Genomic DNA, 27,551 nt, shown 5'->3' on the forward strand with positions numbered 1-27,551 from the left:
CGCCAGAAGTGACCATCAGTATGTTAATTTATTCATCCCAAATTTTTACATAACAATCCTCCTCTACTTTGGCATGCATGCCAGGACTCACATTTATTTTTTCTCAGCTAATCTCTGAGAAAGAGGGGGAGAGAGAGAGAGAAAGTAGTGACATCAAAACAGGCAAATATCCCCCATCCCTCTGATTTAGAACTAGCCCCATAGTGCTAAATAGGTACCCCATTAGGCTACTGTTTGTTTGTTTACGCAATCCATTATGTCATATCTGATTGAAAGCAGAATTGGGAAGGTATGCTTCCGCTTGGTGGGTTTAGTTGCGCTCGCGTGGAAGAAGTGCTTCCTCAATTCTATAAAGGTTTTTAAATTTTAAAGCCCAACGAATGCCGAGGGAAGCGAAGTTTCTGCAAAACTTCTGCTGGCCCACTGCTGCATAATTCCACCGATATTCCACCATCCCGTTTTAGACCCCGCTAAAGTGTGCCAATTCCTTTTTTAGCATTTCGAGTGTGGAGATAAAATGCCATCCCTACAGTAATTACCCATCCTGAATCCTGACAGGGTGTGGCTTTAAAACAAATTGGAAAACGTGTTGCATAAAAGGGAAAATGTTCTGTAAATCAGAAATCACCAAATAGCAAGATAATCAGGTACAGAAAATATGACACTTTAAAGTGTCTTTATCTTATTGACTGCGTAGCAACTTGACCTACCGACATGCAAAATGCAGCATTAAAAGGCAATACGTGTAACTATCCCTAAAGCTAGATTATTCAGTCCGAGTTCATCAGTTGTTTCAACTATTTCATGCGCTACGATAACCGAATTCCCGTTACAAGATTATCAACAGCTTCGCCATTAGTATGCTGCAGACAGTTGGTGTTTGATGAAAAATGTCATGAACGGGTCTCCTATTCTTTCCCAGACAAACGTTACCTAGAAGGCAACATAAAAACTGATCTACTGCGGACAGAGAACAAGACCCAGCAAGCGCTTTCAGCTGGCATATCGATAGTTCAGACTCAGCGAACACATGGGTACTGTGGTGTCAACCAACGACACCCTCTGCTGCTGCAGTGGGCAAAAATCGTAATCCAGACTGAAAACGAAATAACCCAACATTTGTAAAGGGGTGGGAACTGGACCCTGTTGTGGTTATTTCGCTTTCAACAAAGCACCGATTAAATAGGCACTCATTAGACAGCTAGCAACGGGATGCGATTGCTTTGTCAGCAGGTTAAATGGGCTTTCGGCTGTCCTCAACATACTAACGTTGGCTAGTTTACTCTTTTGGAATTCAACAGCTTGATGGTAACAAACTTACAAACTGGTACCTAAGATTATGTTGGCCCATATTTCAGTGTACTGAAAAGAAACTAACAGTCATGTTCGCTGATCGGCACACGCGAAATAAAAAAGCTATGCTAGCATCAGTCCTTCCAACGGTAGATGGGGTCTGATGCATCCTTAAGGTGAACGTCACTCTGAATTTCTTGTAGACATGTGCATGTGCGTAGCTAGCTACAATAACTTCTTCAAGTCTAAACAAAATTCGCTGTCGCTCTACCGTTCTCCTGTCCACCATAATGTATAAATAATACATGAAAAAGTACCCTAAAGATGCTGTTCTTTAACTCACCTTCTCGGGCCCAGAGTCGTTTACCTCCGTTAGTCAGGCAAATTTTCGGGTGATTTCTCTGCCGCTAAACCTCAAACATCCTCTAGCGTCACTCTGTGCTGCAGCCAAGGCAACCAAATCTCGCGATGTTTTCCTTCAGGTACTAGTGCGACATCAGGAGAACAAATGTAGAGGAGTAGGGATGTCGGATTTTTTCTGTTACGTTGTCAAATCAGTAATTTGCGAATGTCGATGATATTTAGAACTTTTCAGTCTTATCACATGATAACTATTTCACCGACAATTCTTTACATATGGGATTGATTCAGAGGGTGTGTGGAGAGTGTCTTCATCCCCTCCCTTGCAATACAACCTAACAACTTCTAGGGTAGGCTACGCACACAAGCACACGCGCGCGCATACTTGCATATACATACACACAGATACATGACATACATCTTATCATTTTGAATGTTCAGTGAGCTGAACAGAATAAAAACAAAACTGTTACACTTTGAAAATGTTTATTAAATGGCAGCGAGGACATACAAAGAGGCAACTGACTGTCAGAGGACACAAGGTCAGCCTTTTTGAGGCTAAGAGCCTTCAATGTGTATCTACATGTTGTAACTAGAGATGAGTTGATATGTTGTGCTGCTGCAAGCCTTAACATTACAGAAGCAAGTAGATAGATAAGTACAGGTTGCCGTCTGTAAGGAACATAAGCAAGAGCCTTTAGTTTCGATCATGCCTACCACCTTGAAGTGCAACAGTATGACATGACAAAAGGGTAGGAAAACATTCACCTCTCACTCTACCCTATCTAGATTTCAAAAGTTATGCGTAAGTCATGCAAAAGTTCTTGTGAGATACAGGAAAGGAGATAAGATATAATATTTCCAATGTTTTTAAATTCAGCTCTTTGGAAAAATAATAAAGACGTGAGTAAATATGTAGATAGTTCATTCTCTACTATAAAGCCTTAAGCAAATTGATACAAATAAAATAGACCACTCGTATAAGCGATACATGAGGCTCTTTAATTTCCCTGGTTGCGGACCTGATGACCCCTGACCTTGGGCAATATTAGAGTGTCAAACATATGATATGGTTTCTGCTCATGTGTCTGCTTGTGTGTAGGAAAGATCAGAATAGAACAGCCTTCATTCAAAGCTATGAATGATCTTGGGTACTGAAGTTGAGGGGGGGGGTAGGGTGTCTCGTTATATTTGTGTGCGCATGTCTGTGTGTCTCCCTCACAGGTCGTCTGTCTCCCCATCAAAAGGTATGGCGTCCAGCTCCATGTGGATGCTGCTGGACTCACCGCTGGTCACCCACCCAATGGGGGTGCGGTTGAAGGAGGGCCGAGTGGCGATGTGTTGTTGGTACATCACAGCTGGTTCAGACTCTTCCTCGACCACCTCGGCCTCTGGAAGCTGGAAGGTCATGAGCTTGGATGCTTTCTCAAAGCCACCAAAGGGAATGGCAGACCTAAAAAAAAGGGGGGGGAGAGAAATATAGAGTGAGAGACACACACTGAGAGAGAGTGGGAGAGATAGATAGAGAGAGAGAGAGAGAGAGAGAGAGAAAGAGTGACTAAGATGAAGATGGGTTAGAGACAACAAAAAAATCAATAACATAGTGTTAAGACTGATTAATCCCACCTGTTGAAGCTCTTGAATTTGGGCAGATCTTGGTGCCTTTTAGGGGCCGGCATGTGAGATGTCAGGGTTGATATCAGATCCTCGTTGCCCTTCATGGCCCTCTCCCACGGGGAGACGTACAGCTTCAGATACTCCCGTTTGCCTGCACTCTTCTCATCTGCTTTCCCACCTGCACCTGTGTGGAAACGGATTTAGGACACTGAACCAAGCCTAAGTAAGAACCCCCAACAGAAAAAACATGCAAAAACAGAACATTCTCCTGTCCGTCCGTGACCGAGACGGACGGTTCACTTCGTCCCCGGGCGCTGAGAAGCTGCCCACTGCTCCTGGGGCGTCCTGGAGGAAGGACGGTCCGGGATGGGACAAATGCAGAGCGTACATTTCACAGCGACCTCAGGCCTGCGTGTGTTTGTGTGTGTGTGTCCTGTGTCGCCTCCATAAAATACACGTGTGTGTGTTGCAGTGTGCCGCTTGTGGCAATAAAGAACTGACTGAAGTCAGCCTTGTTTGTTTGTTTGTTTGTTGCAGTGTGTTCACCATTAGGGATCATCCTGCACACACCCTCTGCTCCAGCTCCTCCAGCTCCTCCAGCTCCTCCTGCTCCTCCAGCTCCTCCTGCTCCTCCTGCTCCTCCTGCTCCTCCTGCTCCTCCCGCCCCCTTGCCATGGCTTCCCGGTTTGGGAGGGGGCACAGGTGCGCCCTCTGAACCTGCCTGGCCAACCATCTGTCTACTGACGAGGCGACCGCCAACATCCATCATCTCCCCCCCAAGGCTTGGTACGAGCTTCTCAAAGTTCTCCTGGGTGACGGAAACAATGACCTTGTCAAATATGGCTACTGTAATGTTCAACTGGACAAACTGTAGATTTATAGGAGAGAGAGGGGCATCAACTAACGGTTCGTGCTTTCATCGTCATTCATACCTAAAGTGCGTTTATACATTTTAGCTTCCCTGAATGAACAGAGCATTGCAGGTTACTCAAATGTCATGAATGTGTATATATATATATATATATATATATATATATATAAATATATACTGTATATGTCACTGATACTAGTGTTGTTAGGTGAAAATTCACCCTAGTTACCTCAGGACTCCGGAGCTGCATATAAGTATATTTATTAGACAGACAACAATTGCAATTGGGCTCACTCACAAAACAAGTATGAAAGTGAAGCCCTGATAAACACATCGCACAAGGTTTATATAGACAGAAGTTGAGCGTTCAGCGAGATAACCACGTGGTGGATTTCTGATATCCGAGGCAAGGATGGAAGTTTTGCAAGGTCGGAAGAAGCACAGTTCGAACCTTCTTATCACCTCTGGTCTAAACATGCTCTTGTACATGTGCAGACTAAGTGGCACCTAATATTCTAAGTTACACACACACAGAAACACAGAAAAGCCATGTTCCTGCTTACATAAGTACATGATTCATATAAGGTAATTAATAATACAAGGCACTTGATTATTATATTCTTAAGTCATTAACAGTGTTTGGAAATTATCTCCATCAAGTGTCTCTAGGGCTTTGAAGAGCGTTGTGATGGCTTACCATAGAGCCAATGCTCATATACTGTATATGTCACTGATACTAGTGTCTCTAGGGCTTTGAAGAGCGTTGTGATGGCTTACCATAGAGCCAATGCTGAAGACATCGGGGTTGTTCTCGTAGATAAACTTGGCCACTCGCACCTGCCTCATCTTGAACATCTGTGAGCCTTTGTTCTTCATCAGGTTCAGCTCCTCCAGCATGACGTCCCTGGGCGCCCGGATCTTTGTGCCCAGGTCAAACTCAGACGCCTCTGGCTCTGCCTCAAACTCTGTGTTGGAGGGGGGAGAGGAGGTGTCAACAGTAAGACGGTCAGTGAAGTCCATGGACCTCACGATTTAGTAAAATGACATGTTTTGACACATTTGCAGGTGATGTGATATTTGGGGATTTATGTCTATTTTAACTTCCCTTTGGGCGAAAACCTTTTCAAATATCAAGCAATGAATTATAATTAAATAAATATTACTTTATAAAGAATCAGGAATGTCTCAGTGCCACACAGAGGAGTGAGAGCATTTGATTATGTTACCCTTTAAGGAAATCTCTACACATCACACACACACACGCACACACACTTTAAGTACGAGTGATGAAAAAGGTGAGGAAAAGTGAATGTTGGCTCCTATATGATGTGACACAAGACTTTACAAAATGTCACAATACACTTCTAGAGTAGGAATTGTCTCTTGTAAATACTTGTTTGTGTGGTTCTTTGTGTGTTGCTGTGTTCATATGCTGTCGGTGACAAGTGTTATCCCCTGAGTAAATGTTCTGACCTCTTCACATCCAAACTTGTACCTGTAACTGCTACACAGCTCGTCCTCTCATGCACATGATGCATTGATGTCTACGCTCCGAATTTAGGCCACGTAATCCTTCATTTATCACAGCGGAACCTCCTTTCAAGTGCAAGGTTAAAAACTACAGGACGAGAGTCGGTTGCCTCTCGGTAATATTGGGAGCACAACCAGCTGCGGAGGTACCCACGCAGCATGGGGTTAGGCCTGAATGCTGCATCATGAGGTTGAATTATTGTCACATCTGTGTTGTCTCCCCTGTTTCCACACTATGAACCATCATCCCAAAACTCACATGGCATCCGCACTCCCTGGGAAATGTTGGGTCTCAAACACTTAAGCCTGACATAGGCAAAGGCGGTTCTTTAATTGCTTTACTCCCTCAGCAGTAGATGAAAGCATAACTTATGAATATTCATGAACAGGATACACCTCCACATTTTTGCATACTGTGTAGTGTATGTTTTATCTGCCAAGTGTTTTGTAGAGCTTTTTGTTGTTGTTTTCTCTAGGGCTAGCCTGTTGTTGTTGTTTTCTCTAGGGCTAGCCTGTTGTTGTTTACTCCAGGGCTAGCCTCGCCAGGGCTCTCTCGCCATTGCATTCTGATCTGTCAGAGCTCACTTTGAGTCGCTGCTGTTAAAAGGGCCCAGGGATTTTCCTATCAAATGACAGGCTAAATAGCGTCTTTGTGAGAGCTACTATATGCTTCCTTATTGCCACATTCATCAGGGGGCGGATCTGTAGTTCACAAAGGAGGCCAGAGAGAGGAAATAGCAGCTGTACAAATGATCTCCCTCCCTGGCACACTTCTGCTCATGTAAATCTGCTTTGACCCGCAGCGGAGACTGGAAGAGGAAAGAAGTATTATTCGCTGGCTTGTTTCTAATTTGATTATAAGCATAGTCTGCGTAAAAACACCCTCATGTTTTGTTGCACTGACACTGATTACGTTAAGCAGATCTTATAGCCAGCACGAATGGGTTAATTTGGATTATATATTTTTTGTTTTAAGTAGGGATTTAATTAAACACATTATATGAGTCACGCAGTATTTGTTTCCCCGCAATGTTATGGTTCTTATGTGTCACCACCGGTTTTGTGAAAGTTCACAATTAAAGGGCATATTTTCAGCATCGCAGGAGGTGATACTGGTATATAAAACCCAACCTGAACATGTGATTGTATGTGGCAAAGGGTATTTTAACGTTAAGTGTTAACAGAGCTTGTCGCTTCACTGAAAAATGCCTTTCCTGTCTTTAAGCCTCAGCAGAACACACACACACACACACACACACACACACACACACACACACCTCAGTGACAGCGCACAGGCTTCCACAGAAACTGTAACAGTGATGCTAAAGACTGTTAATTAATAGTTTCCTTCCCTTGGGATTGTGGAGCAATTACATTTCAGTGAAGTAGGGACCCCGCGACTGGACCTCTGGAGGGGGGGGGGGGGGGGCAGTTGACAATCACAGTGATAATTACAAAAGACAGATGGCATTTCTACTGTGAAATCCACAGGATAAATGTTTGTCTATGTGACAGGCTCGCACTCATTAGCCCATGTGAAGCGCAGCCAAGTGTAACTTCTATGACAAGAGGCCTGAAATTTTGACAAAGTCTCAAATGAACAGAATAATTGGGCTAAAAATAGTAATTCTCTCTCTCTCTTTCTCTCTGTCTCTCTCACTCACTCTCTCTCTCTTTATCTCTCTCTATCTATCTATCTCTATCTCTCTCTCTCCCTCTTTCCGCCCTCCTCTGTGTTCTCCAGGGTGTGACCCGAGCAGGCAGTCACCAGAGCGGCCAGCCCTCGGACCAGCTGGCTGCCTGCTGGGATTGGCTCGGCCTCTCCGCTCCGCATCCCCAGACTGCTGCCACAACAGGAAGAGCAGATGTCCTCCCCTCGCTCGCCTAGGACTTGTGCCCCTGCCCCTGCACTGACTTAGGCACCTCCTCAGCTAAACACTCCACTCAAGTGTGTTTGTGCCTTTGCTGCGCCTATGTTTTAGGAAGCCTCTCGTCTACGTGAGAGACCTTATACCTGCCAAGTCATAAGTGATTTTAATGAAGTAAACAGAGTGACACAATTTAAGGGGAATGTTTGCAGTAAATTACTTTTAGAGCTACTTATACTGATGTAAATAGCTGCATGTGCGACGAGCTGTGTTTATGCTTCATGCAATGGCAGTAATAGGCTGGGTCAGTATGAGAAAGGTTCGCTCCCGTGGGGAATGCTTGTGTGTGTGTGTGTGTGTGGCCGCCGCGGTACCGTTCTGAGAGACGTGAGACAGGTCGGTGACGATCTTGGAAGGCTTTCTCCGCTTGTTTGGAGGCGCGGGAGTTCCGGAGAGAGGCATGACTGCAGACTGAAGAGAGAAACGAAGACAGACAGATTGAGGCTTTCATTACATCTACAAGTTTCAAAGCACTCAAAGACATTCCACTGGAGGGAGAAAAAAGCCACTGGTATGTGACAGTTTAGATTGGGGGGATGTCTCTCGTGAAAGGTGAGGTGCTTCCCCCTACTGGCTGACATGTGCATTGCATGATCGATTGAGCTCTGGAAAGTGAAACCGTGGCATTCAAGCTCCTGATCCCATGCGCAAGATCACCCCCTAAGTAGACACCTCTCTGACCCTACATTCCTCAAATTCCCAGGACACCCAGATGTCTGCCAAATGTAAACATTAGTCTGCAGTCATTTTTAGCTCTGTTTGGGTCCTGAAAATGCTGTCTCCAGCGAATGCTGCGGCCAAATTCATCCTCTCCCGGCACAGGAGTCTCCTGTTCCTCCTATTCCTACTGGGGAAAGCTATAGAACACATATGGGATGACAATACAGTCAGAATGTTAAATTTAGTGGTTTTTGTGAATTCACAATCTGAAGTTTAGTAAAGTTGCTTTGAGGGATTTACTCATTGAAGTCCCATACGGTGTGACCTCCACATTGTAAACCTCCACTCCACATATTTTGCCCATGTTTTCCCCTGCACTGTACTTCTGAGTGTTTCTACAGCTCCTTCAAGGCTCTTTTAATGGCGTACATCTAATTGCATCGACTTGACTGTAACACAATCTACCGCAGCTATTTTTAAAGCCCCAATTTGAAGCAAGACCTTTTAGCGACAAATATGGCGTCACCAACATACACACACACACACACACACACACACAAACACTCCCACACAGAAACACGCTCACACGCCCACATTCACAAGTATGTGCACATAAACACGCTGAGACAATTCTAGTGATAAATATGGAATCGCCCTCAAAGTTGTGTGAGGATAGATGAGGGTGGGATTGAAGTGGGGACCTGTGAACCCCCCCACCTTAAACAACCACAAGTAGAGGAGCACAGAGCTCGGGTTTCGCACCAGCTGGATGTCCCAGGCTTTGCACACCATAAAAAAACTGCAGCCGATCAGAGAGGAGCGGTCAGCACATTCTCTCCGGACGCGGGGAAATTTATGAAGCAATATTAGTAGCACTTCCATCATTCTGCTGCATTGGAAAATTACACCTTTCAAGTTGCCAGATAAACAATAAGTTGTGAGTTTTTTTTAACCAATCAGCTATGCAATATCTGTGTTGGCTTTTTATTTCAACAGGGACGTGGACCAACTGTTGCTAGTCCTACTGTTTGCCATTCATTGCCAAACAACACATGCAGTTTTGTTAGTTTAAAAAGCCTTCATCACAAACTACTTACCCAGGTTTGGGAGTCCTAAACTGAAGCAGAGGTTCTTAAAATGACAACCGGGAAGAGAGGCAAAGCTTCAAAACAATCTGAACCAAAGCTTTATAAATCCCAGGGTGAGTTTAACCTGTGTCTGTACCCAGATCTTGGGGAGTGCGATATCCAGTCAGTGGCGGTGGATGGCAGATCAGATGAGGGGGGGGAGGGGGGTTGAAGTCGGGGTTTGGCTGTGGGGGGGGGCTGAATGTGTTCTGTAGGGCACAAAGTGCTGATGGGAATATCAAGGGACCAATATCTTTCTTGCAGATGCTTGGTGGCCTATATATAGCTCAGAGGGAGGACAGGGGAGAGACTGGGCCGCAGTTGTCATCAGATAGCCCTGGGGTGGACTTGGGGAGTGTTTGTATGTGAGACTATAAGAGACTCCCCCCCCCGCCCCCCCCCCCCACACACACACACACACACACACACCTTTAGCATCCCCTCTAGTGAGTTTGGCCCTGCCGCCGGTCAGATTTTCACCTTCTCATTTATGAAGCCGCCATTTTCACAAGCTGGACGTCAGTCATTCCTCTTTCTTCCCAACGGGTCAGAGCCGTCAGGTGGATGCCTGTCGTGGCTTAGCCGTTGAGGATCGCACGTGCCTGTCGACACCTCTTGTCATAACATTCTCATACTAGACGTGATGCATAGTGGTGCGCTATATGACTGAGAGAAGTGAGAATGAGCGAGAATTAAGCAAAGTAACAAGATATTTTCCACTCCAAGAAAAGTGTGCTATCTTGAATGATTGAACTATTTTGTGAAATTTACATGAATGCATCAACAATATGAGCTTAATTGTATACCTGTACTTGCCATTTATTGACAAAGCTTTGAAAAGTGTACATGTATATATAACATGTAGGCCTATCAGTTGCAGATAAGAATATGTTTGAAAAAAATACTAAATGTAGAGTATCTACATTTATAACACTATCATAATAATTAGTTAGTTAAAATAGTTAAAATATAGCTGCAATCATCAGTGTCCAAGACGATGTGCAAACTGCTCCCAAGCAGTGACAGGTTGAGTGATTTGACCACTCCAAATAGCCGAATATAAGCATACCAAATAAAACAAAGCTTGGCTTTAGTTGTTCTTGAGATATTGAAATGTGTCAATGTGTCGCCCCCTATGGATGAACCTTCACAAAGTCAGGCGTGTGTCCAGAGAATGTTTGCATCACACGATATTGGCTAGTGAAGTGCTAGATTTTTGCTCTGAACATTATACACCGTGTGGCGCCTCTCCTCAAATGATTCGTAATGAGCTAAGGCAATGCGCCTCATCATTTTTGGCAAAACAGTTTTCAAGCTACTGCCCAAAAACTGTTTTGATCCTAGCCCACTTCAGGGGGCGTTAGCACCGACGGCAACTCACACCTAGGGACACAAACCTTAGTATGTTCCGTGTCAGACATGTGGGGATACAAGCAAGCAAGTTTCCTGTGGATTAGTGACGTCTGAGTAGAAGGGTTGAAAAAACACCCAAATCACTGAAAAGCAAGTCACTGACATCATATCTACTCACACCTCTTGCTGACACACACACACACACACACACACACATGGAGAAGACTGAGCTGAGACATGGGCCAATAACATTAATTGGGTTTTTTTCAACCAAGTTGTACACATAGAAAAAAAAATGGAGACAACCCTAGACGACCAAGAAAACTGTGGACATTATAGTCCTTAAATGTAGGGTGGAGCGCATAGAGAAGCTGGGTAGCGTAGCGATCTGCTGTACCTCAGGTCAACAGAGGGTCATGACAGCTCCGCTTTTTGTGTCACATTTATGATATGATATGATATGATATGCGCTTCTGCAAACGTGTGTATACTAGTTTGCCTCATAATGCTGTGTGTGTGTGTGTGTGTGTGTGTGTGTGTGTGTGTGTGCCTGTGAGAATGTTATTGTTTAATTCAGTGTCTGGTGTTCCATTTTAGAAAGTACTTGTGTTATCTAGCTTGTGTTAATGTTAGCATGTATTTCTGTTGACCTTTAGAGTCTACTCTTCTGTATCAGTTGTCTGAAGGTCGTATTGTTTAATAAACGGCAAGACACCAACGAGAGGCCTCTCTCCTGCTTCATCTGCTTCATCTACATTGGTGTCAGAGGTGGGATTAGAAGATGCCCATGTTTGAAGACGTGGAGGATCTCATTGACCAGCTGCAGCGGGAGGGGGCACGGCCGAAGAGCGATGTTCCAAGAGGGGGGTTAGACCTGGCCTCGCCCCCCCCCTCCCGGGGAAGGAGCAGCCGATGGAGCCAGCGCCTGGGCACACCACACGCCATTAGGCACCAGCGCCTCAAAACCCAGCACCTCAGCCACAGCGGTGGCTCGGCAAGCTGGGCCAGGCCCATAGACTTTACATTGACTGCAACCTACAAGGCATCCCGTGTTGAGCGTGTTTGGTGTATACGGGGTTCACCATCTCCCTAGTCCATCCCGAAATGTTACCTGGGTTGGAAGAGTCAAGACCGCAAGGCTTGGCAGCCACCAAGCTCTGCATAGGCATGGGGATGGGGGCAGATGAGAGGAAAGAAGTCGCTGCGAGGAAGACCCCTCCCCAACAGCACTGCAGCGACCAACAGTGACAGGAGTCCCCCAGCTGGTCAGCAGTGAGTGACAGGAGTCCCCCAGCTGGTCAACAGTGACAGGAGTCCCCCAGCTGGTCCACGGTGACAGGAGTCCCCCAGCTGGTCAGCAGTGAGTGACAGGACTCCCCCAGCTGGTCAACAGTGAGTGACAGGAGTCCCCCAGCTGGTCAACAGTGACAGGACTCCCCCAGCTGGTCAACAGTGAGTGACAGGATTCCCCCAGCTGGTCAACAGTGACAGGAGTCCCCCAGCTGGTCAGCAGTGAGTGACAGGAGTCTCCCAGCTGGTCAACAGTGACAGGAGTCCCCCAGCTGGTCAGCAGTGCCAGGAGTCCCTCAGCTGGTCAACAGTGACAGGAGTCCCCCAGCTGGTCAACAGTGACAGGAGTCCCCCAGCTGGTCAGCAGTGACAGGAGTCCCCCAGCTGGTCAGCAGTGACAGGACAGGAGTCCCCCAGCTGGTCAGCAGTGACAGGAGTCCCCCAGCTGGTCAACAGTGACAGGAGTCCCCCAGCTGGTCCATGGCTCGCTCGGGCGGCCACTTCAGAATCGCCAAGACTTTTAGGTCCTGAGCAGCCCTCAAACCCTTTTAAACCAGCAAGATTTATTCTTTCAGATGTGGAAGTGTATTAAAAAAGGCAATGGTGCATTCATTCGCTCATTTGTGTGAATAAGTTGAAATGTAAGTGAGTGAATTGAAGTCAATAAACACAGTAAACCTTTTTTTGGATTGTCATCGAGTGTGCAACTTTAGAGTAAAATGCAACTGTCGATTTGACCAATTCAAACTTTATCTAGAAAATATCTGGTTTAATGGCCTAATGTTGGTGCTGCTGGATACGGTATTATTTTGTTGTGCTCGGGATTGATTCGGTCTCGCACCCGTAGATTGGACAGCAGTTTCTTTCCAAGGGCCATCAGGCTTTTAAATGGACAATGATACAGTCTCGCCACTTTACATGTTACAGTTTCATCTACTGTTTGCACTACCAGTAATATTGCACTACCTGATACCAGGCACACTTGATTTGTCTTTAGGTTAGTATAGGTTTATTAGGTTAGTATAGCTATATGTGTATTATATGTTTAGCAGATTGTATTGTATATTTATTTTGTATATTTAATAGATGTATTATATGTTTATTATATGTGTAATTTATGTTCAGAGCACTTATATGTTATGTTATGTTATTTTATGTTATGCTATGATAGGTTGTTGTGCGGTGTCTTGTCTTAAGAATTTCAGTGCCCAGTCTGACTCAGTGTTGTTCTGTGCATCTGACAAATACAATACTTGAACTTGAACTTGATGTAGCGATCAAATAGCAAAATATGAAAGGTCCGTATTTCATGCACCGTAATGGAAACAGTGAGTTCCTGCAGTTGAAAGGCGACTTTTGTGTTGATTGCCTTGATCATTTGCCTTGTGTGCGTCCACACATGTAGTGTGAGTAATAGTTCGCCCCATAATGCTGCGCGTGTAAGCCTGTGAAGTACTAGTGTTCAGTGTCTAATGTTCCATTTTAGAATGTGTTTGTGTTAATGTTAGTGTGTATTTCTGTTATCCTTTTCAGTCCTGTGATATGTGTGCATTTTTTGAAGTCTCTGTGTGCAATTCCCTGTCCCTTTTACGTTTTCACCCCTTATGTATTAGATGACGTGCTGCTTCATATGAGGCAAGGCGTCCAAGTAAAACCTGTCTCCTACTCCACGCGCCCCAATTATTAGAGCAATATCGCCACCGTGCGGTACATTCATGGGTTGCAGCTGCAACCAAAGCTTTCTTCAAACCGACCATTTCAGAACATCTTGTATAAATAGGTCGGCTTCATTCACGATAAATCGCTTTGATTACTTTTCCAAATGTTAGACTAGTGCCTTGATATAAGAAATGACATCATCTGAAAAAGCAGAGGTAAGTCCAGTTCAGGAGGGAAATACGTTTGGACACCTGATCTTTTGATATGTTCAAGTAATGTATGTTTTCTACGCGAACATTTGAAGAGCTAACCTAGGCCCTCTGGCTACTCATAAACCATTTAGAAGTTGTAGTTGAACCCCCCCTTGGCCATTATACTTGGCCAGAAAAATATTAGCATTTCGGCGCTCACTGTATTCTAACATAAATGTACTTGGCCGTTAGTAACCAGCTTTAATGGGAGTTTTGAAAGTGTGTTATGTGGGAAATGTGAGCATTCAGGGGTAAATGCTCCTTTTTATAATAGCCGTCCAAATGGTCAACATAGAATTATAAAAATGCCTCACCTGTATTCCCTGTAGCATTTTGCTAGTATGGCCGTATGTATGTCCTGACATATTTTAGTTTTCTTTTACTTTTCAGTTTTCTCAAAATAGATGTGCACTTCCACACATTTGGCCATGCAAAGTAAAATGCAATTGGTATGCAATATGAGAAAATGCTAACTATATTTAAAGAGTTTTTAGGCATTTTCAGAAAATAAGCCCATGGCATTTTAGGGGCCATTTGCTTTATTTATATATAAATATATATATATATATATATATATATATTACTGTACTACTACAAACTGTATATATATATATATATAGATAGATAGATAGATAGATAGATATATATATATATATATATATATATATATATATATATATACACATATAAACTTTTGCATTCCCACGCAATATTTAGCATTCCTTTTAATTAAAGGTGCATACATTGACAGTTTTAGGTCCAGCAAACAGAGTCTTTGGTGTCCTTCCATTTCTCTTCTTTCTCTGACCTTCCCTCCATTTCCTGCACTCTGTATTTATGTCACACATGCATCATTAGGTTGCTTACTTGGCTGCAAGAAGTGCACGTTCAACTTGTGACACTGGGTTCATTGAAATGCAAAGTTTTGTGGACTCTTCTTGAGCCAATAGGATGGCTTGGGGTTGGTCTGAACCAATAGTAATGCCCTTCAAAGATTTTGGAAGGGATTCCCCAAAGGTCAAGTGCGGAGTGAAAGTCTGCGAGTTTCTGAAGTGAAATGGAAGTCCTACTCTGTTGCCAACCTGTTCACTGGTGAAGCAGTGCGGGGCAGAATTGAGTCACAAGACAGACGGTTGGATTACATTTCAAAGTCTATTTTTATTCAGTTAAAAACGACGTGTGTCTTACTGAAAAGTACATTCTGCCCTTAAATATCATCATAAACACCATCATAAACACCAGACATGCTTGCACTCACTCTCCAATTATCCTTGCCACACGAGTAACATTATGCATTTTTTTAGCAAGCTTTTTTTAATGCAAAATACCTTCTAATTCATCAACAGCAGGACATAAACCATGTACACAGGCCTATTTGATGCAAGCTTTCATTTTTATGCAAGTAAAACAGCCAAAAAAATAACAAAAACAACAAACTCATTGCAGGGGAGAGTGATCATGGACCCTGTCGTGTCTCTGCCCAACTGTGTTGCTCTGTATTACCCGACACACTTACTTTACTCTGGCCCCCTTTACAGGGACCTCCAAAGAGCTTGTTCTCAAGGTAAAGTCCATGTTAGCTTCTACATGTAATATACTGTCTCAATCTCGCCACGTCTTCACTCTCTTACTCCCACGTTCTCTTCAATGGTTTTTCAGCGTTTCATTCTGAAAAAAAGACATATAGTGGAATTTTCTTTGCCTCTCTCAATTACCCCCTCTACGCCCTCAAACAGGATCCTAGATCCCGGTCATTCTGTATCACTTTCTTCACTGAAGGCTGAGTAAAGTCACACTTTGACATACAGCCAGTTAGTCGGTTCAAATTACACTTCACCCTTCTGCTGCGTTGTCTTGTGAAAAAAAAAACAAGACTAGCAACGGAAGAGGTAACAGGCAGTGACTAACTTGACCAACTCTGCTAGACCCCTCAAATTAAATTCCTTCATGTTTCCATGTGTAAATGAAGATCTAAACTAGCATTATTTACCTCAGGTATTAGTCTGTTCATCTCAACCTACAACCACAACCAACCACAAACAGTTTGTGTTCTGTTTCTGTGGCCGTCTCAAATGTGCCTCAAACGTTTTCATTTCAACCAGTTTGACCTCATAGAAAACAGGTTAAAATAAAGCAGGGATCAAAGTGTTTTTTTCCTCTTTTTTTTCTCAAAACAAACATTATCTTAGTACTCAGTTGTATGCATTTTGAGGATGGATATTTAGCATCCAACACCCAGACAGCGGTGGTCCAGGCTAGTTCATCGCTTACACGGCTCCACAAATAGGCTGTGACAGCAGAACACCTGTTCACGTCAGGCCTTGCCAACACAGATATTATTTCTGATTGACCTGCCCCAGCCAGCGCAAGGGAACACAAATGCAAACCTCCTGCCTCCTCACTGCGCTCAGCATGATCTTCACAGCACAACCCTGCACATCGTCACTGTGAAAGGGGATTAAATGTTGTAACTGCTAAGATCTGGAGAAATGAATCAAACATAGTTGAAATGTTCTTTACTCTGAGCTCAGTCAGCAGGTAGAAGAGATAGAACTCAGTTTAAAATGTCTTCAGGTTCAGCTTATTCTGCTTGGGGAGTATTTCACAAAGCAAGACTACTGAGCTAGCAGAGAAGTGCACGGCGTAAAAAACAGAAACGGCACTTTTAACTCAAGCCTGTGCTCCATGATTGAAGTGTTTCTGGGTTTTATGTGGCACTATAAACTGACAGGAGCAAGCGGCTAACTCAGTAGCTTGAAAAAGACAGTGACAGGAGAAAACGAACTCAGTTCAACATGGCAGACCTCAGGACGGGTTCTCAGACAGGGATCAGACCAGTTCCTGGACTCTGTTTCATGTTTTCATCAAAAGATATATATATATAGGTTGAAGCACTCTCTGAGATACCCAGCAATACACACATCACATTAGTGGTTCTGGTAAACATAAGCATCTGCACCTGACACTAGGCCAAGAGAATGAGCTAGAGGATCAGAAGACTCTGTGTCTCTGTCTATAAAACTTGATTTTTCGAATTGGTTTAAGTGGACGTCCTGTACTGTCGAGGTATTTCCCAGCCAGACCGTAGCCTCCATGCAGTCAATGGCAGCACTCTCTCCTGTTACCTGAACTCCCAGCTCAAATCACTGACCCCATTTTATAAAGATGATCATATGTGTTGGATTTCATGAATGTCCCCTAAGTGAAGCCATGGTTTAAGTTTCAGAAATATGTCATGGTAAGATGATCTCTCTTAGAGTTGGAAAAGCGTCACAGACTCGTGGAGTTAAAAGCCACACATTCTCGGTGGTTAACATCACTTGTCAGTGAGTGTAAGCGCACCACCCAAGACCTAGAACAGAGATTAGAAGCTGCGTGATGATATACTGGCTAATAAAAATAGCAGTGACAAAACCAGCCAAGTGTCTATCTGACAAATTCCACAAAATATCTATTAGGTATCGGCATTCGAGTCACGTGTTCTTTTTATTTGATTTTGGGGGTTCAGATTATTGTTAGCATGCTAAACACTGAACATGAATGGATACAGCTTTTTTTAACGGAGCTATACATATTATCACACACTAACTGAACTCTATGATCTCTACCATTTGCATGTTTTCATAATCTTGTTGTCTTATTGTTAGCAGTTTAGGAGCCGCAGCTGGTTGTATGAAAACACAGTAGTGTGACCCTCTTTGTGCTGGGTGGTGTTCTGACTTCACAGGAGACAGGTGGGGGTCACCCGTTCAGTGCGGCAGGGTACCTGGCCTCCACACGCGAGGCTGGAAACCGCCCCGTGTGGCAACAAAGCGCGGCTTGGGCACCTGTACAGGTGCGGGCCTCAGAGGCGGCAGGGCACAGAGCTCAGGTGCACTCTTGAACTGCTTGGCAGCCTGCAGGCCTCCAGCGTAGGACAGGCCTGACATGGCTGTTGGGGTGTAAGGCACAGGGTGGGCGTTGGGAATGGGGTTAGCAGAGATTTTGGGGAGCTCAGGAAGACCCCCGGGGTGAGCAGCTTGAGGGAATGGAACAGGAGCAGTTTTGGGGGCCGAAAATGGGACCGGAGGAGGGGCCCGGGGCGCCGGAGGCGGAGAGATCATGTCCGAGCGGGAGATGCGTTCTCCAAGGGTGGTGGCGGAGCGCGGGGCAATAACCTTCGGGGCCATGGTTGGGGCGGAGGTGGGCGTGGGTGTGGAGAAGCGTCTGATCTCGTAGACACGTGCCGCCTTCACCGGGATCTGCCGGGGCGGGTTCAGAGTGTAACCCTCTCTCTGCGGCTGGTACTGGTACTGGTTGGTGGCCTGCTGCATGGGGGCGGAGCTTCCTCCGAACATGGCCGAGTTGAGCTGGTATGGCTGTCTCCTCAGGAAGTCCAGGGCTTGGATTCCTTCCTTCTGAGCTCCGTAACCCCCCCGGGCCCCCCTCAGGGCATCCGGGGGCATCCTGGCGTTGTCACGCTGAGGCCCCATGGGGAAACATGGGCCCGTGTAAGGGGTTGTAGCCAATGGGCGGAGGAGCGCGGACGTTGGGAGAATATTTCCACTGTGGAGGAAGAGACTGAGTAGGTGACTGGTCTCGTGCGTTCGACCCGTACAGCTGGGGAGCCTGCTGCGGTGGGTAGGTGGGCGAGACTGGCGAGTCCACCACGTACTGGTCCATCCGGCTCTGCCTGCGGGCGAAGAGCTCAGCCCCCCGTCCCTCTGCTTGGGGGATGTGGGTGACTTCGGGGATGATGCGTGGCTTCGGGGCCACCGGCGGAGGGACTTTCCCCCGGGCCTCGTCTGTGTCTTCTTCCCCGTAATCATAGTCGTACGACACGGGATCGGAGTATCTGTGCCTGGGTCGGTCGTCCAGGTTCTGCACCATGGAGAGTAGCGTCGGGTTGGGCGAGTTCTTCTTGTCCTCTGGCTTGTGGAACATGCGTCGGCCGGCGCTACGCCGACGGGCCTCCTCCAGGAAGCCGCTGCGTCCCCCGGCCGTAGTGGCCCTCAGTCTGGACTGGTGCATCGCTGCAGTCGGTGTGGGGACTGGGAGGTCAAAGCTAGTGGCAGCAGCAGCAACTGGTGCAGGTGCTGGAGCGGGAACCGGAACGGGAGCAGGGGCCGGAGGCGCTACGTGCGTTGCCATAGTTACTGCCGCCACTGGTGCTAATGGTTCCATCGGGACCGGCGGAGCAGGGACCTGAATGTTCTCCATTGATGAGGAGGTCCTGGCCAGCTGAGGGGAAGCTGGTATGGGTGCAGGAGCCAAGATAGGTACAGGGGCAGACATAGGGGCAGGGGCAGACATAGGTACAGGGGCAGGGGCAAATGTAGGTACAGGGGCGGGGATAGGTACAGCAGGAACGACATAGACTGGAGGATTCATGGGTCCTAGTGGCACACTGGCAGCACTGGGAACCACAGCTGGAACAGGGGCTGGTGCAGGGGCAACAACCGAGGGAGCCGGGGCGAGAAAAGGAGCAGACATAGAGGTTGAGAAAGAGATTGCACTTATATTCCTTTCATCACCTGCAGAGAAGGGATGCTGTACCACAGCCACGGAGACGGGCCGGGGGGCCCTCTTAGCCACAGCGGGGCGGAAGACGACCGGGGCGGTGGCAGCGCGGTTGCTGATGAAACCTGGAGCGAATGGCCGAGCCGTCCGGTTCAGAACTGAGCTTGAGGGAATCTCTGGAAGTGGAGTGGGAGTTGGAGCGGTTAGAGTGGACACTGCAGGCCCTGCAGGGAGAGTTACAGCTGGGGCTACAGCCACCTCTGGGGCTAACGACATGACATAGCCCTGTGGGGCCGTTAGTCCGTTAGTCATCATCGGAAGGGACTGAGCATCCACGACGGGAGCAGGAGGCAGAGTAGGGGGCTTCTGTGGCAGTGGGGCGGCCTCTCTTGGGTACTGTTGGGGTGGGGGGGCCTCTCTTGGGTACTGTTGGGGTGGGGGGGCCTCTCTTGGGTACTGTTGGGGTTTGGGAGCCACTGGCGGGGGCTGGGGGGAAGGCTGGACCTGCATGTGGGATATCTGTGGTTGTGGTTGGTGAGCTGGCTGAGTCAGACTGTGCACGGTTTGGGTCTGCAGCTCCGGTTGCATCAGGCTTTGCATCTGCATCTGCATCTGTCCTTGTAGCTGTGGTGAAGGCTGTCCTTGTAGCTGTGGTGAAGGCTGTGCTTGTAGCTGTGGTGAAGGCTGTGCTTGTAGCTGTGGTGAAGGCTGTGCTTGTACCTGTGTCTGGGCCTGTGCAATAGCTGCTTTCTTAGCGTGTTCTTCCCCTCTCTTCCGCTGTTGCTCAAACAGCTGAGCCCCTTTGCCGGAGGTGCCGGTGAGCCCCGCGCTCTGGGCGTCCTCCGCATGGGCCGCCACGCCCGCCGAGCGCTTCTCCAACATGTCCAGGTAGTCACTGTCCCAGGTAGGATCCGGCGCAGCGGAGAAACCGTCCTCATCAAACTCAGACTCGCTGCCCGGGAACATGCCGTCTTCTTCTTCCTGCGAGTCCTGGCGCAAGTCCTCATCCACGCTCCCGAAGCTGGTGAGGGTGTACTTCTTGGAACGCTGCCGGCGCTTCTTGAACATCAGCACACCTCTGGAGTGGGGGTTCGGGGCGTCTGTGAGCAACGAGGCGATGGTGCGGCACTTAACACGTGCCTCCTTCACCTGCTTGTCCTGGACGTTATCCCCACGGTTCAGCTCTGCCAAAAAGAAGAAGAGAAACGCAGAGAAATTCAAGACTGAGTTGTTTGAAGAGACAGGAAGTAACTCTCCGCAGGTGTAGCAGCGCATATTAAAGCAACAGTAAGTAGTTTTGGTCTAAAATTAGCTAACTACCTAAAAGGCAAAACCCTTGTAAAAGCCTTGAATAGCCCAGTTGGCACTGACAAAGGCTTACTTACTCATTGCTTTTGGTGATATATTTGGCAATGTGACGCTTTGAAAGGTTTTCTCACAATTTTGCGGGATGTTCCAGCCCGGAACACAGAACTACATAGTGCATATCCTGGATGGCAAGTGGGAAAGGCAGGTGTATTTATTTGTCCTTCACATGATCATACACTATCAAAATGAATTGAAGATGATGCCAAACATTGTTGCCTATAAAAACAGACATCAAAAAATGGCAATTTGTTGCATAGTGTTGCTTTAAATCTTTGTAGACAGAGTAACCACAAAACATCAACATTACAGTGCTACAACGCTTTTAAGCACCATTCAATTATACTTTCTTTACCATATAACTGATTGTCACATCAAGGGCTCTTGTCTGATTAGCTGGGATATTTGCTAATACCCTTATGGTCATGATCACATAGGAGTTAAGTGATTGATTAACGAGCAGATCTACGTGAGACCCTTGGTGACATCAGGGGCTAAAACCAGCTTTGGGAGTATATTTAACAAGCATCAATCTCCATAGATGCCTTTTGAAGAGTCTGTTTAGCAGCGTCCATCTTTTGAACTGACACGGTTCTATATCCGGTGAAAAAACGTTTAGCATGCCTGTGGCTTATCAGATTATCAGTAAACGGTTAAGTGTCAGACATACACCAAACCAGGCAGGGGAGAGCTATCTCCTCAAAAATATACAAAATCAAACTTGACCGTGCAGCTTGTTGAAAATCAAGAACATCTTCAAACCCAAAGTGAAATACACTTTGTGAGGACACCTGACCATGAGGCATGTGCTAAGAGGGCAGACCTGCAGATTTATGGCGTTATATTTGCTGGTCTCCTGGAAACAGAACTCCCTCAAATAGCCACAGGCCTCTGTGCTCCGGTTTAAATGTGCCAGGAGCAGAGAGATCAGGTGCAGAAGTTGTAAGTCTTTTGTGACTGTTCTCTCTCAAGCAAGGAAGAGTTCATGAGCTTCATGAACTACATTTGTTCTCATCGATCACGGATACTGAAATGAAGAAAAGAAACTGACAGGAATGTAGATAGATATGGCCGTATGGACATTTTGACAGACCTACATTTGCCAAATGTGTCTTGTGTAAAGAGCTGAAATATCCATAACAATAACATGATGATGGAACCCAGTGCCGTTCCAGTTCCACATCTCAGGGTCTACAGACAAGCACACATTCCTCAGCTGAGCCTCAAGAGATGTGTGTGTGTGTGTGTGTGTGTGTGTGTGTGTGTGTGCAATGTAATGTAGGCTTAAGGCAGTGATGGAAAGAACACGTGGAGGAAGGATGGAAGGATTGAGAAACTGAGATGAGGCGTAGGAAGAAGAGAAAAGAAGAGGGAGGGGGAGAGAGAAAGAAGTAGGAAGGGAAGGAGGTGTTGAGAGAGAGAGAGATGAAGGGAAGGAGGTGTGGAGAGAGAGAAAGAAAGGGAGGGAAGGAGGTGTGGAGAGAGAGAAAGAAAGAGAGGGAGGGAAGGAGGGGTGGGGAGAGAGAAAGAGAGGGAGGGAAAGAGTAAGTCTGCTACTTGATACCAGATAGCAGCTGTAGGTGCCTGTGCCAGCTAGAAGAGGAGGTGCTCAGGTTATCGGACCACTGAAGCAGAGAACAAATATAGTCCCAGTCCTGCTGGACAGACCCAGGGTGACTGCCTCCACTATAGTCCCAGTCCTGACGGCCTCCACTATAGTCCCAGTCCTGCTGGACAGACCCAGGGTGACTGCCTCCACTATAGTCCCAGTCCTGACGGCCTCCACTATAGTCCCAGTCCTGCTGGACAGACCCAGGGTGACTGCATTCACTATAGTCCCAGTCCTGCTGGACAGACCCAGGGTGACTGCCTCCACAGACCCAGGGTGACTGCCTCCACTATAGTCCCAGTCCTGCTGGACAGAACCAGGGTGACGGCCTCCACTATAGTCCCTGTCCTGACTGCCTCTGTGCCTCTACTTACTGTGACTGCCTCCACTATAGTCCCAGTCCTGCTGGACAGACCCAGGGTGACGGTCTCCACTATAGTCCCAGTCCTGCGAGGCAGGCCCAGGGTGACTGCCTCCACTTCCCTCTGCGTTACATGTTGACTGGCATATTGTCACTCAAGACATGTGTTGGCTAGTTACCTGAGAGAATACCTATTCAAAGGTTCTTCTCTCAATTGATTGGGTGAATAACCTAATTAGTAGGTGATATTTATCTCTCCTACTCTGATAAAGTGCTTTGCACACAGGAAATACCTTTCCACAGGATTGGACGATGTCTCAAATGGTGTTGTTGATTAGCTTTTTGGTCCCTCCAAACATTCCAGTGTGACGGCCCTGTTGGGCCGGCTCATGTCTATTATTCTTTTCTAATGTTTCAATAGGACAAATATAGTTTCAATAGGACAAATATAGTTTATAACAGAAAGGATTCAAAATAAACAAGAGTCATTTGAAAGCCAAGAGTAGTCCTTTCATGCTTAGGAGGTCTGGCCATCTCCTTGAGTGTTCTCTTGCAGAATTTCCACGTAATATTATGAAGCCAGTTCATCTTCTCATTAGTGTCATAACTGGCATGAAAACGAATTAAGGAAAATCGAGCAAGTACATTTACATTTACATTTACATTTAGTCATTTAGCAGACGCTAAAGTAATCATTACAAGAGGCACATGGCATACTTACTGGCTTGCTTGGCCTTGTCCATGTAGGTGACGGTGAGTTCTTCATCTCGGGGCATGTCCACAGGCCCAACCATGGGCACCAGCTGCCTGTGGGAGCTCAGCATCATGGCCCCCTTGGCCCTCTCCGGGGATACCAGGGGCACGGCGGACAGTTCCTGGAAGCCGCTGTCCTCTCTGGGGCTCTGGTCGTCCGCGCTCATGGACGACGTCTCCGTGGAGGTCTGCGAGGACCAGGTGCAGGGCGGAGGCGGCTGGAAGATGACCTCCCGGCGAGCCACACCCGGCAGCATCTCCAGCCCGCAGAAGGACGGGTCCGGGGCGCTGTCGTAGCCGCTCATCTCGGAGGTCTCGCCTCCCTCGGGGGACGCGCGGCCGGCCTTGCCCGGGCAGCTGATCCTGGGGCTGCTGCGCTTCTGGCGCCTTTGCCGCTCCTGGGCCACCACGTCGGCATCGCTGTCCGTCTCGCCGTAGTAGGCCTCGCTGCCCGGCGGGGAGGTCAGGCCGCTGCGGCTCGTGCCGGTGGTACCGGTGGGGGACAAGAAGGCGCCCCGGTGGACCTGCCGCACGGACGCCTGCTGGGATCGGCTGGCGCCAGGGGGTGACATGGCTCGCAGGGTGGCGCGGTACTCTTTATCGATGCGGGGCGACGGGGCGCGGGGCAGCAGGACCACTGACTGGAAACCTGCCGGAGTCCTGGGAGGAGAGGGTGGAGTTTGAGGGGGACGGACTGGGGATCTCATATGCAATTGCAATTCAACAATTTAAAATGTTACTTATGTCAAGATCTTTACAGAACAAAATGATTGATACTGCAAGCCAATATCAAGCTCAATAAAATCTAGATGAAATCTAAAACAATTTAATGTATTAGTAGTAGTAGTATTGCAAGGAGTAGGAGTAGTAGTTCATGTTAATATTAATTAATTAGGATTTTTTTAAAGCCCAGAGGCGGTACAGATGTCTGACCTCTTGACTCGTATGTGTAAAGTGCCGGGGGAGCCGTCGACGATGGCCATCGCCTGGGCGTGGGAGAGGCCACCGCACGTGCTCTCGTTGATCGACACCAGCTCGTCCCCCTCCCGGAGACCCGCTCGGCACGCCTTGCTCCGCTTCCGCACCTGCACCAGCAGAGGGAGACGCCAGCATCAACAACACACATTTACCCCAGACGCACAACAACACACATTTACCCCAGAAGCACAGGCTAGGAGCTAAGGCCCTAGACATTCCTGTGATCACCAGACGTTAGAGATAGATTATAGATTTATTTGAATCCAAAAGTAACTATGATGTAAAGGAATATTGGGTGAGAGTCTATATTGAGTCATCTCAACATGGGGCTTGTCGTTCTTGAAACATCGTTTAGTTCCTGCAACTGGCCGAGGCTGTTTTTGTATGCTGTACAATGGCCCAGAAGTGGGTGCTGTCCAGATGCCAACACAAGTGTGGCCTTGTCCTTCCACTCTGATTGTGAAATGTCAGCCAAGCCAAGACCGTGCCATCAGCATTTCAGCTGGCCCGGTGCCATGCCTCCAGCGACAACACTCGCTTGTTTTATAAACAAATGTCAAGATGGTTGCCTTGGTGGAGGCAGACATGCTGGAGGTCAAACAGGGGACCAATCAATCAAGCTCGCCCCTAAAATACTCGGCGGTGGCATTTGTGATGTCGTAATTAAATCAAAGACCCTCCACGACTAATCCACCCAATGGGCTCCTGACTTTGTGTGGAGGATATCAACTGTGAGTCAGTCGGTATCCTTGAGGGGGGGGGGGCTTGTTATGGCCTCAGGACACAGGTGCTTAAGAATTTCCCACCAGAGTCTGTATGTGCTACTTGTGCCGTCTTAGTCAACACATTATCAGGAGGCCCTCGCTCAAAGCAACTCGCTCCGTGCCGCCCTGAGACTAACACCTGTGTGAGAGATAAACCAGGCCATCTGCGGAATGTTCTGGCCTGGGATTGAGTGGATGAAGAGCTGTGTGTGTGTGTGTGTGTGTGTGTGTGTGTGTGTGTGTGTGTGTGTGTGTGTGTGTGTGTGTGTGTGTGTGGGTGTGTGTGTGTGTGTGAATCATCAGTCAGGTGGTCTGGATCAGGAGCTACTGGGACGGGAACAGGGGGCTTCCGTGCCGCATGCCGGCCACCTCCAAGGACCAGAGGGGGTTACTGTGACCTATTTACTCACGGGTCAGCTGATCAGTGACACAACACAGGTGAATTTCACACGAAATAAAGTATATTAGAAGTGTGAATACTACCGAAATAGTATACTAAAAGAGAACGAAGAAAAGCAGTTGATCCAATATAGTAAGAAAGATGAAAAAGCTGTACCAAACAATCAAGTGGCTGAGAAATGACAATGTCATGTTAGTCTCAACATTTGTCAGAATAGATACATTTGGTCTGCTGCTCTTTAACTAAAGATTTGCTGAAACAAAAATAAAACCAGGACATTTTTCCTACAGCTTGAAACAAACACCCCCCCCCCCCCTGACCTTAAGGCAACCCCATCTGGAGCTTCAGCTAGCTTCTCCGTCTACCAGAATAGCCCCCATGAAAAAATAACTTTCTGCTAGCTCAACACTTGTAAATTCAGCTAGAGTTTGGGCAGTCACAGAAACACACTGTACTGGCATTTATATCCTGCCTGCAGGGAGACTTAAATAAACATCAAGCGAAGGTACTAGATCTGTCTCCAAATACTTTGGCAACAAGCTGGAGTATATAATGTGGAAATCCATCATTACATTTTAGCATCTTAACTCCATTTAAATAGCCAGTGTAGGCCAGACTGCACAGAAAATACCAGCTTTCTTGCACGAGACTGTCAAGCTAAAGCTGGACCTAGTAAGGCATCAAAGGGCCTTATGGTATGCATGTATTTTTTGCAGCATCAACATTAAGCAAATGCAGAGTAGAATATGTAGGCTATCCTCCAGCTTGCATATTTGGTGTTCTGTACATAGATATAGACACTGGAATCCTTTTATAAAACAGGAAACGGAAATTAATTTGATACTCGCTAGTAATAGTTGATGCTAATCTCTCAAAAATATATATTTAGGCTACCCTTCCTCACAGGTCACTATGATTCAGAAACCCAACATTCAGCATATAGGTTAACCAGCTCTGCCCTACATGCATGCACGCCAAGCTATGTGTTCTCAGCGCTATCAATCACAGCACTGTCTCCTCATGAGGCCCTGTTTCACAGCAGGCATATGATCCAGTAAAGGGCCTCCACCTCCTCCTCCTCCGCTTCCACCTCCACCTCCTCCTCCACCTCCTCCTCCTCCTCCTCCGCTTCCACCTCCTCCTCCTCCTCCTCCATCTCCACCTCCACCTCTGCCCTCGGTGGCTACCTCCACTTTCATGCACTCACGGCCAAAACAGCACTTCCTGAGCTTAATGTCCAACTTCCAAAATATTAATAATAATATAAATAATAATAATAATAATAATAAAAATTATATAAATACAAAATGTCTCATCAATACAGTCAGATATGGAACCACATGAGGACTTGATCACCCAGCTGATTCTGGTGTGTTACAGCTCCTAACCACAGCCACAGCCACCGATTGGTTATCGCTCTCTGCTGAGGGGTTGAAGCCCATACCTTGGCCACCTGAAGGGGCTTCTGGTGCTCCATGCCTCCCTGCAGTCGAAAGCCCCATGGCGCTCCTCCGGACAGGGCGATGATAACCTCCTCGGCCACCATGGTGTTCACGACGCCGGCCTTCAGGGTCCCTCAGGGTGAGTGTGTGTTCGTTCTGCCAGTGTTTCTGTCAGGGGGGACTGGGGGCCCTCAGCGTCTCCATGTGTCCATGTTTTTTCTTTCACGGGGGCCCCTTTCACAGAGCTAAGGGCCGATTCTCTCTCAAAGTGCTGGCTGCTGCAGTGTCCTGCGGTTGGCACTCCCTCCCTCGATTGCTCGCGCACACGCATGGACACACACATGCGCAGTCGCGCACACACGCACACACGCACACACACACACCCCTCCCTTTCCCTGACCAGTGTGTTGCTGATAGGGGTACTGTGGCTTGGGGAGTTAA

At 47.1% G+C, this 27,551-nt stretch overlaps 3 protein-coding genes across 4 annotated transcripts in view; all 3 read right to left on the reverse strand.

Annotated features, from left to right (window-relative positions):
- Window positions 1-1,901, reverse strand: part of usp54a (ubiquitin specific peptidase 54a) — a 79,500-nt gene extending 77,599 nt beyond the window's left edge. Inside the window, exon 1 of the mRNA XM_042709639.1 lies at window positions 1,637-1,901. The gene's annotated coding sequence lies outside the window, so the exon portion shown is untranslated. The remainder of the gene's footprint in view (window positions 1-1,636) is intronic.
- Window positions 1,902-2,126: 225 nt separating this feature from the next.
- On the reverse strand, window positions 2,127-9,539 carry myoz1a (myozenin 1a). Of its 2 annotated transcripts, none has more exons than XM_012827568.3 (6): window positions 9,357-9,539; window positions 7,914-8,010; window positions 4,919-5,106; window positions 3,841-4,078; window positions 3,280-3,454; window positions 2,127-3,106 (listed from the first exon to the last, which is right to left on the reverse strand). In XM_012827568.3, the coding sequence occupies exons 2-6, from the start codon at window positions 7,999-8,001 to the stop codon at window positions 2,872-2,874; spliced, it is 924 nt and encodes a 307-aa protein (XP_012683022.2). In that variant the 5' UTR covers window positions 8,002-8,010; window positions 9,357-9,539; the 3' UTR covers window positions 2,127-2,871. The 2 variants fall into 2 exon arrangements, with proteins under 2 accessions (XP_012683022.2, XP_012683021.2); XM_012827567.3 differs by having other exon boundaries at window positions 3,817-4,078.
- Window positions 9,540-18,225: 8,686 nt separating this feature from the next.
- Window positions 18,226-27,506, reverse strand: synpo2la (synaptopodin 2-like a). The gene is made up of 4 exons (XM_031579260.2): window positions 27,113-27,506; window positions 24,460-24,611; window positions 23,495-24,186; window positions 18,226-20,622 (listed from the first exon to the last, which is right to left on the reverse strand). Exons 1-4 carry the CDS (start codon window positions 27,212-27,214, stop codon window positions 18,395-18,397), a joined length of 3,174 nt encoding a protein of 1,057 aa, XP_031435120.1. The 5' UTR covers window positions 27,215-27,506; the 3' UTR covers window positions 18,226-18,394.
- Window positions 27,507-27,551: the final 45 nt, after the last annotated feature.

The sequence above is a fragment of the Clupea harengus genome, chromosome 13 (assembly GCF_900700415.2).
Source record: "Clupea harengus chromosome 13, Ch_v2.0.2, whole genome shotgun sequence".
Taxonomy (NCBI): Eukaryota; Metazoa; Chordata; class Actinopteri; order Clupeiformes; family Clupeidae; genus Clupea; species Clupea harengus.